Raw genomic sequence first — 12,500 nt, 5'->3', positions numbered from 1 at the left:
GCTGCACACACTTCATCAGTCTCTCATTCACAATTTGACAAGAAGGTCATAGTATTCTCACCCATCAGACTATTCTCAGTTTAATCTCGTCTTTTACATATAACCTACCAATGTATCATGTGAAATGTATTTGTAAAGCCCTTTTAAATCACAAAATGCTTATACAGAAACCCAGTCTTAAACCACGAAGAGCAAGCAATGCAGATATAGAAACACGGTGGCTAGGAAAACTCCCTAGAAAGGCAGGGACCTAGGAAGAAGCCTAGAGAGGAACCAGACTCTGAGGGGTGGCCAGTCCTTTCCTGGCTGTGCCGGGTGGAGATTATAAGAGTACATGGCCATTGAGGCCAGATCGTTCTTCAATATTTGTTCAAACGTTGACCAGCAGGGTCAAATAATAATCACAGTGGTTGTAGGTCAGGTCAGTACCTCAGGAGTAAATGTCAGTTGGCTTTTCATAGCCAAACATTCAAAGGTCGACACTGCAGGGGGGAAGAGGAGGAGAGAGTCGAACAACAGCAGGTCCGGGAAAAGGTAGAACATTTGGTGAACAGGTCAGGGATCCATAGCCAAAGGCAGAACATTTGAAAATGGAGCAGCAGCACATCCAGGCGGACGGGACTGGAGACTGGCACGGCCAGGAGTCGTCAGACTAGATCAGACATGGGCAAACAACGGCCCGCGGGCCACATACGGCCCGTTAGGCTTTTTAATCCGGCCCGCCGAACTTGTCCAAATTATAGTAAAAACCTCCTTTTTCCCCTTTCCCTGCAATGCCCACGTTTCCCCAATAGATGGCGCACTCAAAACACATTGACCGTTGTTGGAGTGGCGCGTATTTCTCTTTATTTCACTTTAATTTTCACTTCGTTTCACGTCATCATTAAGCCCTTAAGCACAGCAGCGGTACAGTAGCTTAATTAACACACCGCACATCGCTCTTAATTTAAATTTAAATTTTCAGCTGCAGGTAGGATATTTAATACAGCCTATGTCTGTGTGCTTGGCAACGATACACGTGTACTGTTTGCGCGTGAAGGCGAGGGCGTCCGTGGCGAGTTTGTAGAGCGCGCGGTCAGGACAATCCATCCATGATTTTGCGGAGTTTAACACAAGTAGATATTATTGAGCTTGAGTATTTCGTTGTGTAATAATATGTTTTGAATGTTGAAAGTGATTCCATTTTTCAATAAATGTTGATTTCTTTAACTTTGCACCTTCGATTGAAACTTATTAAAAACAGACGCAATCTTGATAAATCACAGTGCGTATGTTATTTTAATCTATTTACATTTCCTCCTCCCAGTATCTGCGAAATAGTATGTAAATGCCATATCTTGCATATTCCTTGAGACAAATTTATTAACTGATAAGGGCTATTTTTCACATTTGAAAGACAGTTAATAAATTGGGTTGTAGTGTTCTTACTGTGCTATGAGGTTTGCACACACTACATTTAATGCTTTAGTATATCCGACCCAAACACTCCCTCCAAATGCTCCTGGCCCGGCCCCTCTGTCAAATTTTAGAACCCATTGTGGCCCGCGAGTCAAAACGTTTGCCCACCTCTGGACTAGATGGTCCTAGGGCTCAGGTCCTCCGGGAGGGGGGAGAAAGAGATGAGAGAATTAGAAGGAGCATACTTATGTTCATACCAGTCACTAGATAAGACAAGGTAATTACACCAGAGAGGACAGACTGACCCTAGCCCCCCTGCACAGACTATTGCAGCATAGATACTGAGACCGGGGGGTTCGGGAGGCACTGTGGCTCCGTCTGACGCTACGCCCAGACAGAGGCAGGTGTATACCAAACATTAGGAACACTTGCCCCCAAGAACTGCTTCAATTTGCCAGGGCATTGACTCTGCAAGGTGTCGAAAGAATTCCACAGGGATACTGGCCCATGTTGACTCCATTGCTTCCCACAGTCGTATCAAGTTTGCTGGATGTCCTTTGGGCGGTGGACCATTCTTGATACCCACTAGAAACTGTTGAGCGTGAAAAATCCAGCAGCGTTGCAGTTCTTGACACAAACTGGCTGTTGGCAGTCACAAGTCATGAAGGCAGTCAAATTCACGGTAATTAGGCTTCTCCAAGTTCTGATGCTTCTGCTGGTCATTAGTATCCTACCAAACTTGCTAACTGCCTGGTAGTCATCACTCTAATGTCCCTCTAATCACTATGACGTCAATGCAAATGCATTTGAAAATCTAATCAAACACTGCATGAGAGCCCATGTTGCGCAACATTTATGTAGGCTATGCACTTGCGAGTGAAAACAGAGTGATAGCGAGTAAAACAAGAGGATCCCATCAGCTTTCTATAGGCTAGGCCTACTATACTTATTTCTCAACTTTCCTAATATTAAGCACATTGCTTATATTTACAGGAGTGCAGCTTACTTGGGAGAAGGGCATGAAAATTAACCACGGGGAAAAGCGTCCTCCATTCGCTATTTCAGTGCATAGATGACATGTTTCTATACAGGTGCATGATAATGGTCCATTTTAAATCAAAACAAATGTCACACATATATTATTTTGTATATATAAAGAGAAGATTAAATCAAGAATAGTCTAAATGGGTGACAATGTTAGCCTGTCACTTGTGAATGATACATTATCACTTGTGAATGATACATTATCACTTGTGAATTATGCCCAGCATAAGAATATGCCTTTATATGCTGCGACTTGTTCAAATCGTAGTCGCACACCTCATGTAGCCTAGTCCATAGGCCAATGTTTTAATAAGGTTTATATCATAAATAAAGTGGCCAAATAACTTCTTTAAACTTCTTAGGGATCAAATCCCGTTAACGGCATCCGGTGAAATGGCAGAGCGGCAAATTCAAATGAAATGATTAGAAATATTTAACTTTCATACAATCACATGTGCAATACACCAAATTAGTTTCAACTCACGCAACATGACTACATTACATACATTTACATTTAAGTCATTTAGCAGACGCTCTTATCCAGAGCGACTTACAAATTGGTGCATTCACCTTATGACATCCAGTGGAACAGCCACTTTACAATAGTGCATCTACATATTTTAAGGGGGGGGTGAGAAGGATTACTTTATCCTATCCTAGGTATTCCTTAAAGAGGTGGGGTTTCAGGTGTCTCCGGAAGGTGGTGATTGATTCCGCTGTCCTGGCGTCGTGAGGGAGTTTGTTCCACCATTGGGGAGCCAGAGCAGCGAACAGTTTTGACTGGGCTGAGCGGGAACTGTACTTCCTCAGTGGTAGGGAGGCGAGCAGGCCAGAGGTGGATGAACGCAGTGCCCTTATTTGGGTGTAGGGCCTGATCAGAGCCTGGAGGTACTGAGGTGCCGTTCCCCTCACAGCTCCGTAGGCAAGCACCATGGTCTTGTAGCGGATGCGAGCTTCAACTGGAAGCCAGTGGAGAGAGTGGAGGAGCGGGGTGACGTGAGAGAACTTGGGAAGGTTGAACACCAGACGGGCTGCGGCGTTCTGGATGAGTTGTAGGGGTTTAATGGCACAGGCAGGGAGCCCAGCCAACAGCGAGTTGCAGTAATCCAGACGGGAGATGACAAGTGCCTGGATTAGGACCTGTGCCGCTTCCTGTGTGAGGCAAGGTCGTACTCTGCGGATGTTGTAGAGCATGAACCTACAGGAACGGGCCACCGCCTTGATGTTAGTTGAGAACGACAGGGTGTTGTCCAGGATCACGCCAAGGTTCTTAGCGCTCTGGGAGGAGGACACAATGGAGTTGTCAACCGTGATGGCGAGATCATGGAACGGGCAGTCCTTCCCCGGGAGGAAGAGCAGCTCCGTCTTGCCGAAGTTCAGCTTGAGGTGGTGATCCGTCATCCACACTGATATGTCTGCCAGACATGCAGAGATGCGATTCGCCACCTGGTCATCAGAAGGGGGAAAAGAGAAGATTAATTGTGTGTCGTCTGCATAGCAATGATAGGAGAGACCATGTGAGGTTATGACAGAGCCAAGTGACTTGGTGTATAGCGAGAATAGGAGAGGGCCTAGAACAGAGCCCTGGGGGACACCAGTGGTGAGAGCGCATGGTGAGGAGACAGATTCTCGCCACGCCACCTGGTAGGAGCGACCTGTCAGGTAGGACGCAATCCAAGCGTGGGCCACGCCGGAGATGCCCAACTCGGAGAGGGTGGAGAGGAGGATCTGATGGTTCACAGTATCGAAGGCAGCCGATAGGTCTAGAAGGATGAGAGCAGAGGAGAGAGAGTTACTACAGTTGACTACAAAATATCTAATAAGTTACCTGTAATCTTTGTCCAAACATTTCAAACAACTTTCCTAATACAACTTTAGTTTTTTTTTTAAACGTAAATGATCGATCAAATTTAAGACGGGATAAACTGCGTTCAATAGCGGATAAAAACAAAGTGGAGCGAGCTTTCAGGTCACGCGCCCCAAACACTACACTAGATTCAACCCTCGTTCTGAACAGCCCTACTTCATTACAAAAAGGAAAAACATCAACCGATTTCTAAAGACTGTTGACATCTAGTGGAAGCAATAGGAACTGCAAGCAAGTGCCTTAGAAATCTAGATCCACATAGAAAATTGAAAAGAGAGTGACCTCAAAAAAGAAAATCCTTAAGTTATGTTATACTCACAGACATTATTCAAACCGTTTTAGAAACTTCAGAGTGTTCTCTATCCAAATATACTAATAACATGCATATCCTAGCTTCTGGACCTGAGTAGCAGGCAGTTTACTTTGGGCACGCTTTTCATCCGGACATGAAAATACCGCCCCCTAACTTTACAAGGGGCATAGAGCCTAATTGGCATATATAAGCAGCGCATGAGTTTCAAGTTTTGGACATTTTCACCATGAAAATGCATGCATAACTTGCGGTCACTTTTGATAATGGGTTTTCCGCTAATGGAACATTTGCGCTTATAGTCTACTACCATGTGTGCATTGGTGGGCTTATAATGTGAATTAATAGCCTAATAGTGTATCAACATTTTAAACTAAACATTCTGATCTGTTGCGTCAGCCACATTGCCTAAAGTAGTTTTGTTGATGCTAGGTGGTTGAATTAATTTGAGATCTATCACGCCCCAGACTGTTTGGTATATTTATTTCTCACACAGAACAGAATAGGGACTTTTGTACTATGGGGGATAGTAGATTGACATAAGCTAGTGCTTTTGCTTTTCGTTAGGCCTACTCACCTTGTTGGCTGACGAAAAGTACATGTGGACAGTTCATCCAATATCTTCAATACGCACCTCGGAATTGGATAAAGACGCGTGCAGTTGCGTCCCCCGATGTGTCTGTCTTAACTTGTAGCCTGTGAGAAAGACTGGATCACGTGACAGAGAGCCGTGGGAGTGAGAGACGCTTCGGATTGGTCAGCACACTAAGGGAGAAGGGCACAGCGCAGCACACTCAGGGAGAAGGGCACAACGCAGCACACTCAGGGAGAAGGGCACAATGCAGCACACTCAGGGAGAAGGGCACAGCGCAGCACACTCAGGGAGAAGCGCACAACGCAGCACACTCAGGGAGAAGGGCACAACGCAGCACACTCAGGGAGAAGGGCACAATGCAGCACACTCAGGGAGAAGGGCACAGCGCAGCACACTCAGGGAGAAGGCCACAACGCAGCACACTCAGGGAGAAGGGCACAACGCAGCACACTCAGGGAGAAGGGCACAGCGCAGCACACTCAGGGAGAAGGCCACAACGCAGCACACTCAGAGAGAAGGGCACAACGCAGCACACTCAGGGAGAAGGCCACAACGCAGCACAATCAGGGAGAAGGGCACAATGCAGCACACTCAGGGAGAAGGGCACAATGCAGCACACTCAGGGAGAAGGGCACAGCGCAGCACACTCAGGGAGAAGGGCACAACGCAGCACACTCAGGGAGAAGGGCACAACGCAGCACACTCAGGGAGAAGGGCACAACGCAGCACACTCAGGGAGAAGGGCACAACGCAGCACACTCAGGGAGAAGGGCACAACGCAGCACACTCAGGGAGAAGCGCACAGCGCAGCACACTCAGGGAGAAGCGCACAACGCAGCACACTCAGGGAGAAGGGCACAACGCAACACACTCAGGGAGAAGGGCACAATGCAGCACACAGGGAGAAGGGCACAGCGCAGCACACTCAGGGAGAAGGCCACAACGCAGCACACTCAGGGAGAAGGGCACAACGCAGCACACTCAGGGAGAAGGGCACAGCGCAGCACACTCAGGGAGAAGGCCACAACGCAGCACACTCAGAGAGAAGGCCACAACGCAGCACACTCAGAGAGAAGGGCACAACGCAGCACACTCAGGGAGAATGGCACAGCGCAGCACACTCAGGGAGAAGGCCACAACGCAGCACAATCAGGGAGAAGGGCACAATGCAGCACACTCAGGGAGAAAGGCACAATGCAGCACACTCAGGGAGAAGGGCACAGCGCAGCACACTCAGGGAGAAGGCCACAACGCAGCACACTCAGGGAGAAGGGCGGAGAAGGGCACAGCGCAGCACACTCAGGGAGAAGGCCACAACGCAGCACACTCAGGGAGAAGGGCACAACACAGCACACTCAGGGAGAAGGGCACAACGCAGCACACTCAGGGAGAAGGGCACAACGCAGCACACTCAGGGAGAAGGGCACAATGCAGCACACTCAGGGAGAAGGGCACAGCGCAGCACACTCAGGGAGAAGGCCACAACGCAGCAAAATCAGGGAGAAGGCACAATGCAGCACACTCAGGGAGAAGGGCACAATGCAGCACACTCAGGGAGAAGGGCACAGCGCAGCACACTCAGGGAGAAGGGCACAAATCATTTTTTCAAATCATCATTAGAGTCTCATCATGCAGCCTTTACAATTGATTAAATCCTTACAATGTATTAGATCCTCCTCTTTTTAATAGAGGCCATCAAACCTCTATTTTCTCACGCAATTACATAGCATAGCCTATAGAAATGTTGCACAACATTGGGCTATAGGAACACTTATTTCATTCCATGCATCAAGCAGCTATGAGGAGCTGTCTGGCTGCGCGACAGGTGATCCTATTCCGGTCAAACTCTGAATGCCAGAGCTGTAATTAAGTGTTTGATTGATTTGATTGTATTTGCATTGATGTCAAGAGTGTTTAGAGGGACAATAGAGCCCTGAGTACCAGGCCATTAACGACAGGCCATTAGCGACTGACCGTTAGCCAGTTTGGTAGGCTACTAATGACCAGAAGCAGCATCAGAGCGGTGTTTTGGTGAAGACTAGTTACCCGTGACTCCAGCGGTCACGTGGAATTTGATTGCGGTCGTGACTCGTGACTCTGTTCATGCCTCGTGACTGCCGGTGTGACGGTAACTAGAACAGCCCTATGCCAGGGTCGTGGGTCCGGATCCTGCTGGGGCCACTAATGCGAAAGTGTTTGCACTCACTCTTGTAAGTCGCTTTGGATAAAAGCCTCTGCTAAATGGCATGTAGTATTATTATGTAGTATGTCTCTTCCTCCTCTCCTCTCCTTTTCTTATTCTCTTCTATTTCTCTCTTCCCCCACTCACTCCATGTCTCGGTTTCCCTCTGTCTCCCTCCTCCCCTCTCCCCCCTCTATCTCTCTCTCCATCCCTTGTTCCCCTGGAGTCTGGCTAGAAAAGCTTTTGTGGATAATTGATCTGCAGAAGGAGGGGGATCGATGCCTCCTTTCCTACCACCTCTCCCTGTCTCTGGATTTGTCTCCTTGTCTCCCTCCCTCCCCCTCCCTCTCTCTCGCTCTCTCTCACTCACTGTCTGTCCACACCCTTGTCCTCTCCATGTCTGTGGTAAAGGCATGGATTGCAGAGAGAGGAGAAGATGATGAGCAAATAGTGGAGGAGAAAGAGAGGGATGATGAACAAATGGGACCAGAGTTCATTAAGTCATGTTTATGGATCTTGAACTATAGAAGCCCCACTGGAACACTTTCTGCAAGCCTGCACTGACGCTTTATGAGTTTCACTGATAGTGCTTATGTTCTGTCTCGGGTTGGGGGGAGGGACACACACACAAGGCCAGGCCACTAATAGTCTCTACTGTGTCTGTTGTTTCATTACTCCACAACCTTTGCATAGAACACTGCTTCTATCAGCACTTTCTATTGGAAGTCCTTACACAGAGGCTATAGGAGGACTTGTGTTGTTATTGATGTATGTGTGTGTGTGTGTGTTCTGACTGTAGGTTGGATGGATGAAAAATGTTATGTTGAAAGTAAAGTGTACTGAATCTCTCTTCTCTCCGCTTCTCTTCTCTCTAATCTCTCTCTCACTGTTCTCTCTCTCTCTCTCTCTCTCTCTCTCTCTCTCTCTCTCTCTCTCTCTCTCTCTCATCTCTCTCTCTCTCTCTCTCTCTCATCTCTCTCTCTCTCTCTGTTCTCTCTCTCTCTCTCTCTCTCTCTCTCTCTCTCTCTCTCTCTCTCTCACTGTCTCTCTCTCTCTCTCTCTCTCTCACTGTCTCTCACTGTTCTCTCTCTCTCTCTCTCTCTCTCTCTCTCTCTCTCTCTCTCTCACTGTTCTCTCTCTCTCTCTCTCTCTCTCTCATCTCTCTCTCACTGTTCTCTCTCTCTCTCATCTCTCTCTCACTGTTCTCTCTCTCTCTCCTGTCTCCTCTCTCTCTTCTCTCAGGTATCACTACTGAAGGGATCTACAGGGTGAGTGGGAACAAGTCAGAAATGGAGAGCATGCAGAGGCAGTTTGACCAGGGTGAGTCACCAGAACCTCTCTTTTGACCGCGGACATTGAATACAAAACCCACACACATCAACAATATGAATTGTCAACAGTATGCTACAAATTACACTCAGTGGCCAGTTTATTAGGTACACCACCTCGTTCACGAAGATGTTTTGCTCCTACAGACAGTAGGAGTCATGTGGCCACGGCTTGCTATATAAAGCAGTCAGACAGGCACCGAGGCATTCAGCTACTGTTCGATTGAAGGTTAGAATGGGCGAAACAAGTGACCTCTGTGACTGAGTGTGGTATGTATCTCAGAAATGGCCAGCCTCCTGGGCTTTTCACACACAACAGTGTCTAGGGTAGGGTTCCCCAAACTCGGTCCTCGGGACCCAGAGGGGTGCACGCTGAAGGTTTTTGCCCTACCACTACACAGCTGATTCAAATAATCAACTAATCATCAAGTTTTGATCATTTGAATCAGCTGTGTAGTGCTAGGCCAAAATAACAAAACGTGCACCCCTGCACATCTAGGGTTACTGAGAATGAAGCGCCAAACAAAAAACATCCAGTCAGGGGCAGTCCTGTGGGTGAAAACAGCTCGTTGATGATAGGTCGGCAGTCCTGTGGGTGAAAACAGCTCGTTGATGATAGGTCGGCAGTCCTGTGGGTGAAAACAGCTCGTTGATGATAGGTCGGCAGTCCTGTGGGTGAAAACAGCTCGTTGATGATAGGTCGGCAGTCCTGTGGGTGAAAACAGCACGTTGAGGATAGGTCGGCAGTCCTGTGGGTGAAAACAGCACGTTGAGGATAGGTCGGCAGTCCTGTGGGTGAAAACAGCACGTTGAGGATAGGTCGGCAGTCCTGTGGGTGAAAACAGCACGTTGAGGATAGGTCGGCAGTCCTGTGGGTGACAACAGCACGTTGAGGATAGGTCGGCAGTCCTGTGGGTGAAAACAGCTCGTTGATGATAGGTCGGCAGTCCTGTGGGTGAAAACAGCACGTTGAGGATAGGTCGGCAGTCCTGTGGGTGAAAACAGCTCGTTGATGATAGGTCGGCAGTCCTGTGGGTGAAAACAGCTCGTTGATGATAGGTCGAAGGGGAATGGCAAGAATCCTGCAAGCTAACAGTCGGGCCACAGGCAACTAACGATGCAGTACAACAGTGGTGTGCTGAACGGCATTTCGTAAACGCACAACTCATCGGTCCTTGTCACCGATGGGCTATTGCAGCAGACGACCACACTGGGTTCCACTCCTATCAGCTAAAAACAAGAGGAAGCTGCTCCAGTTGGCACGTGATCACCAACACTGGACAATTGAGGAGTGGAAAAACATTGAATAGTCCGACGAATCCTGGTTCCTGTTGCGTCATGCTGATGGCAGAGTCAGGATTTGGCGTTAGCAGTATGAGTCCATGGTCCCATCCTGGTGTAATGGTGTGGTAAATGTTTTCCTGGCACACATTAGGTCCCTTTTATACCAATTGAGTAATATTTCCATGCCCCAAAGAATTTAGGTTGTTCTGGAGAAAAAGGGGCGACTGACCCGGTACTTGATAGGTGTACCTAGTACACTGGCCACTGAGTGTAATTATTGTAGGGTTGTCAGACCCCATGCCACCTGTAGTCGGTGTCTACATGTACACATACTGACCTATGCACACACACAAACTCACCAATACGCAGAAACACACTCCTATACCTCGGCACAAACAGGCCACAGAGGTGCAGTGTGTTGTATCTATCCAGAAACCTGTTGTCCAATGGATCCACCTAATTAACCTGGGAGCATCTGTAGCATTGATCTACAGGAAGGAGAGGCCTTCCTCCGTAGCGTAGCTTCTGTGTGTGTGTCCATGAGTTTGTGTGGTGTGGGTCGTTAATTACCTCCAGATTGGTTTGGTTAATGAAGCATGCTTGCTGGTATATACCACTGCACATCAGTAAAGCTGAATACGGCTGAGGTAATCAGAAGCGAAGTCCTGTGTCCAATCGATCAGGACGCTAGACCAAGGTGACAATACAATTACAAATACAGCACAGGTAGACCATAGCCACAAATCAGCTATTGCTTAGCCACCCCTCACAGCACAGCTAGACCATAACCACAAATCAGCTATTACCTAGTCACCCCTTACAGCACAGGTAACCCAAAGCCACAAATCAGCTATTACCTAGTCACCCCTTAAAGCACAGGTAACCCATAGCCACAAATCAGCTATTGCCTAGCCACCCCTTAAAGCACAGGTAACCCATAGCCACAAATCAGCTATTACCTAGTCACCCCTTACAGCACAGGTAACCCATAGCCACAAATCAGCTATTGCCTAGCCACCCCTCACAGCACAGGTAACCTATAGCGATAGAACGGTAACCTATAGCGATAGAACAACACACCTGTTGTGTTGGAGGGACCTAAAATCCAGTTGAGATACAACAGCCGAGACAAGAGGGTTTTATGCAGTTATGGAATGAAGTTTTCTTGATCTGAACCGTCTAGTTTTAGAACGTCTCATGTCGGTTGTTGGAGGTTCAACATGTCAAATCTTAGCTAAAGACTTGGGATGAGACAGATCCGTTTAGCCAATCAGAGAGCAGTGTGCTGACGTTCTGCGTTTAGTCAGGCAGACTGCTAGCTAGTTATTTTGCTGCTGTTAGTGAGCCTAGTTTGCTGACATTTATCCGACAAGTCACAAAAGGCGCCCGGTTTCTGATGCATGTATTTCATGATACATGTTTTCTACAACACCGTGCTACGACAAGTGGAAACGCTGTCTCAAAGTTGTATCGAGTCATTGACCTGCTGTTACCATGGAAACAGTCTCAACCGCTCGTCTACTGGCCAGTTTTGTCTCGTCTCTCCTCACGTCGGCTGTTGTATCTGAGCCGGGCTTTAGGAGCACTGAGATCTGGAGCTCACTCTGAGGCCTGGCCTGCTCTGGGAACCGGTCTGAACCATAGAGCACTAGGCATTACTGGGTCAGAACTGACTTGGGACCAGTGTTATCACTGAAGCTGTTATACACTCCACGGGTCCTCTTTTTTTCCATCTCTTTTTCATCCTTCCTTGCTAACAGCTCACCATCGCAGTCTATCTAACTCTCTGCAACTGTCAACCCCCCCCCCCCCTTTCTATCCCCCCCCCCCCATCTCCCTAGATCTCTTTCTCTACGTTTGTCATAAATGGGAGAGAGTAATCCGAGAAGGGTTTCTGGATAGTCTCATTTTCTTATCCTTCTCTCCCTTCCTTCTCTCACACTCCCTCTCTTTCTCTGTGTTTTGTACAACAAGCCCTTGTCAGCGGGGCAGGGGGTCGCCTGCGATTCCTCTTGGTGTATCGTTTTAATCATCAGTTTGCTTCTGGTGCCGCAAACTTTGTTCCCACTCTCTCCCACGCGGTCCCTTATGCTGAGCTGACACACTGAATAAGAGAGACTCACTGAGAAGCCGCAGCCAATTGGGCACAGTTCCTTCTACCTGCTTATCCCGTTATGCAGGACTTTGCGCGCTAGTGTTGGGGTTTGTTTATTCAGGTATTTTAGTCTATCACCGGGTGGGGTGATACTATAGCAGTAAAACGGATGAGTTTAAGGCAGACTTTTGTGTGTGTGTGTGTGTGTGTGTTTCATAATGTTGTGTCTTACAGATCGTATCCTAAATCAGGGATCTCGTCCATGTCTTATTCTAACAAATCCCCTCTCTCTGTCTCTCCCTCGCTCTCTGTCTCTCCCTCGCTCTCTGTCTCTCCCTTGCTCTCTGTCTCTCCCTCGTTCTCTGTCTCCCTGCTAGACCATAACCTGGACCTGGTG

General features: G+C 47.9%; 1 protein-coding gene across 3 annotated transcripts in view; it reads left to right on the top strand.

Moving 5' to 3' along the window:
* The window catches only part of arhgap35a (Rho GTPase activating protein 35a), an 86,944-nt gene that overhangs the window by 67,024 nt on the left and 7,420 nt on the right, over positions 1-12,500 (top strand). For all 3 annotated transcript variants that reach the window (XM_046294815.1, XM_046294818.1, XM_046294817.1), the window contains 2 exons: positions 8,639-8,716; positions 12,481-12,500. The exon at positions 12,481-12,500 is cut by the window's right edge and continues 112 nt beyond it. In XM_046294815.1, coding sequence (XP_046150771.1) covers positions 8,639-8,716; positions 12,481-12,500 — 98 coding nt within the window. The remainder of the gene's footprint in view (positions 1-8,638; positions 8,717-12,480) is intronic.

Source organism: Oncorhynchus gorbuscha, linkage group LG13 (genome assembly GCF_021184085.1).
Source record: "Oncorhynchus gorbuscha isolate QuinsamMale2020 ecotype Even-year linkage group LG13, OgorEven_v1.0, whole genome shotgun sequence".
Classification (NCBI taxonomy): Eukaryota; Metazoa; Chordata; class Actinopteri; order Salmoniformes; family Salmonidae; genus Oncorhynchus; species Oncorhynchus gorbuscha.
The sequence above is the reverse complement of the archived record's forward strand: the minus strand, read 5'-3'. Positions and strand labels throughout refer to the sequence as shown.